Genomic DNA, 1,852 nt, shown 5'->3' on the forward strand with positions numbered 1-1,852 from the left:
ATATATATATATATATATATATAACACTTCGGGAGAACAATGTATCGAAGCAAAAGAAGGTATACATATTAATGTGTAAATATATTTAATGCAATTTGTAATTTTCTTAACTGTGCTCTTATATATTTTGACTCAATTTATGTACTCTGTCTTGCAGAGAGAAGAATAGCACATGCAATATACACACATTGGGGCAGGAGGTCCTGTAGTGCAAAGTTTTCGTCTACAATTTACTCAGGTATAAATTATCATATATCAATTTATGTTTTTTTTTTCATATTCAAATACCTTACATATTCATTTACAACTTGTTAATGTTATCAGGAATGATAAAATCGATCACATATTATATCTGTCATCATTATATTAAAAACATGATAGTGTTACGATTTTAAATGATTAATTCTAAATATTTTGCAAATTGCATATATTACGTGAACATTGGGGGGTGCTGAAAATAAACTACGAAAGGAACAGTTAATTGTTCAATATATTCACCTCTCAGATTCACTGACTTATTGCAGCAGCCCTTCAGTTTTTATAAGCCCTGTGAAAGAACTCGAAATGTTGTGTCTCCGACTGCGCTTTTCGCGATAACCTTAAAGCCAGGAACTTTTCAGCACCCCTACGTATGTTAGGATTTGTTTTTAATAACATTTCTCTATGGTTTGTTTCTTTTAATGATTCCTCCTCTTATTTCTTCTTACTGATCTTCTAGGCGTCGCTGCAGGAAGTCTCTATAGTGACACAGGTGGTGCAAGTAATATTCTTTGTCTACCTATGGACCCTCAATGGAGCAATTTCACGGGAAATGTAGAAACAGCATCAACCATATATGGAAGTGAATACGAGGTGTCAGACTACAAAAACAATCCTAAATTCGGTCTCTTCTTGGAGACAAATGCTCGCTCGTTACAAGATCATAACATTCCTTGTACTGTGTGCGAAACAAATGGGATGGCAGTTGTAATGATGCTTCCAGGTAGAAATGAATGTTATACTGGTTGGTACCTAGAATATTCTGGTTACCTGATGACATCTCACTGGAAACATAATGGTAGAACTTCATATTTGTGCATCGACAAAGAACCTGAAGCTGACAGATGTGGTTACCGAGACGAAAATGGAGCTCTTTTTTATCATGTACAGGCACAATGTGGTTCACTTCCGTGCCCACCATATAGGAATAACGCGGAATTAACATGCTCAGTGTGTAGTAAATATGGAAAGAGTGACAGAGGGGAACTTTCTTGAACGCCTTCGTCAATACAAGTTTGAATCCATAGCATCTTACAATTAAGGAAGACGATAGATATTACACGCCACGTTAGACGCATGAACGCGATTTTTTGCATTTAATAATTTTTGGAATATATAAATGTTTAAGTGATTTTTTATTGAACACAGATTTATTACATCAATTAAAGAAATGAATAATATACTAATGAAGAAAATCGCTGGACTTTTAGGAAATAAAAAAGAAACTCAATTAGAAACTTGATAAACTGAAATACAAAATGTTGTTATTTCTGCTGCACCTTGTGTATATATGTATATATATATATATATATATATATATGTTAATTCTCTAAATGAAGTATTAACAGTAACTGCACGATAAAGTGTAGTATATTGCCACTTAAGTGTGGCTGACCCCTAGGGGTGGATGTTACTGTTGCTTTTAGCCCCAGGAGGACATCTCCTCCAGCTGGCTTATCGACACACGACTGTGTCCTGTTTGCCAAGGGAGTTATCCCTCTCACCTCGACCAGCAGCACGAACGTATCCGGATTTCAGGGTTATTTCCCTTCGTCGGCGTTCGACAGCTGATGACCTTGGTGAGAGAGACAAA

The 1,852-nt window shown here is 35.6% G+C and overlaps 1 protein-coding gene across 1 annotated transcript in view; it reads left to right on the forward strand.

Moving 5' to 3' along the window:
- Positions 1–1,402, forward strand: part of LOC106880579 (uncharacterized) — a 22,725-nt gene extending 21,323 nt beyond the window's left edge. Inside the window, exons 3-4 of the mRNA XM_014930582.2 lie at positions 158–238; positions 719–1,402. Coding sequence (XP_014786068.1) covers positions 158–238; positions 719–1,254 — 617 coding nt within the window. The 3' untranslated portion in view covers positions 1,255–1,402. The remainder of the gene's footprint in view (positions 1–157; positions 239–718) is intronic.
- The last annotated feature ends 450 nt before the right edge of the window (positions 1,403–1,852 follow it).

The sequence above is a fragment of the Octopus bimaculoides genome, chromosome 2 (assembly GCF_001194135.2).
Source record: "Octopus bimaculoides isolate UCB-OBI-ISO-001 chromosome 2, ASM119413v2, whole genome shotgun sequence".
NCBI classification, from domain to species: Eukaryota; Metazoa; Mollusca; class Cephalopoda; order Octopoda; family Octopodidae; genus Octopus; species Octopus bimaculoides.